Genomic DNA, 1,489 nt, shown 5'->3' with positions numbered 1-1,489 from the left:
TGACCTCACTGCACAGGCCTCTCAGGTGCCTTTGAAACTAGCAGAGATTTCTAGAGTTCAAGCTTTTTCCACTTTTCCTGGAGAACTATAAATTTTCAAGGTTACCTTACAGGGCATCACAAAAATACCCAGTTCCCTCAGGTGTCACCCATACCTTTTGGTGGAGTCAAGGACGTTACACAGAAACTCTCCATGTTTTATTTATAGAACTCTGGAATCGATTATGGAGACATTTCTTCCAGAATGGCACTCCGGGAGAAACTGAAATGTAAAACTTTTGACTGGTATCTGAAAAATGTTTATCCAGCTCTGAAGCCAATCCACAACATTGTGGCCTATGGAAGAGTACGTATTATGAAATTGAATTCAGATTTTAAATGTTTGACTGTTAAAGAAAATGAAACCTGAATTACATGACTGCCAGAAAAGGGTTTCCAAATTCTTCCTGCCCAATATTCCCTTCCTACCCCCAACTCCTTCCTCAGCTTTTTGCCCTTGGACCCTCTCAGTTTCCTTTCATCTGTTGCCCTCCAGTCCCCATCTCTTTTCCTTCTCTCTGCCTCTGATTTCTTACTTTGCAAACTGCAGCCCTTGCTCAGATCTTCCAAGTTTCTCAGCCAACCAGATATTTGGCCTTGCCCACCTGAACACGGGCATAGGTTCCCCTTCTCGATATCTGTTGTGATGGTTCAAGAAACATTAGAAAATGGCTGCCAGGATCCCAAACCACTGCTTCCTTTTGGATGGTAATTTCTGGCACCCTTGGAGTTCTGGGGAAAATGCAGGACCTGGGGAGGCTTGAGGGCCCTCTTTCTCTGCCTCTTTCCAACAATGCTGTCATGTGTTTTGACTCTTCAGATGAAAAACTCACTGGATGAAAATGTCTGCCTGGATCAGGGACCCACTGCAGGCAACACGCCCATCATGTATTTCTGTAATATAAACAGCCCACAGGTATTTTTCACAATCTTCTTTACCTTGGGTAAAGAAGGGTAAGTCTGTTGAGGCTCAACCCCTAGCAACCTTTGCCAGATTTAGATTCAGTGTTAGGAGATGGGAAAGTGGGAGCTTAGCATCCAGGATAATGGGTAATGGTGAAACCCAAACCTGTACTTATAATTAAGCACTTCCAAGTTCATTCAGCAAGTCATGGCAAGATCCATTTCAGATACAGGGAGGCTAGGTAGAAAGCTCTGTTCTGTTGCATTCATTCTTCATGGTAATATTCTCATTGACAATAATCTTCAATCCCTTTTTCCCCTCCTCCCACTGCCTCTATTCATCCTCCCAGTGCTTCTTTTATGCCCTGGAAGGTGGATAGCTGATGCTACCTGTGGCTTCTTCTGTAGAGAAGGAAACAGCTAGAGAAGAGAGGCTGAATGAAGTCCCTCTATGGAATAGAAGAGATACGGCATCAAATGGAAGGTGCAGCCAGGGGACTCTCTTTCCTTGACAGTATTCACATCTATTGGGTTGTCAGAAAAGTCAT

At 43.9% G+C, this 1,489-nt stretch overlaps 1 protein-coding gene across 1 annotated transcript in view; it reads left to right on the top strand.

The window, feature by feature from the left end:
• Positions 1 to 224: 224 nt before the first annotated feature.
• LOC109378722 (probable polypeptide N-acetylgalactosaminyltransferase 8) overlaps positions 225 to 1,489 on the top strand; it is a gene marked incomplete at its 3' end in the record, with an annotated part of 6,213 nt that continues 4,948 nt past the window's right edge. Inside the window, exons 1-2 of the mRNA XM_019635017.1 lie at positions 225 to 345; positions 859 to 954. Of these exons, the coding sequence (XP_019490562.1) occupies positions 244 to 345; positions 859 to 954 (198 nt within the window). The remainder of the gene's footprint in view (positions 346 to 858; positions 955 to 1,489) is intronic.

This window comes from Hipposideros armiger, unplaced genomic scaffold, assembly GCF_001890085.2.
Source record: "Hipposideros armiger isolate ML-2016 unplaced genomic scaffold, ASM189008v1 scaffold_2745, whole genome shotgun sequence".
NCBI lineage: Eukaryota > Metazoa > Chordata > Mammalia > Chiroptera > Hipposideridae > Hipposideros > Hipposideros armiger.
Note: the sequence above shows the minus strand (reverse complement) of the source record. Positions and strands in the feature narration are given on the sequence as shown.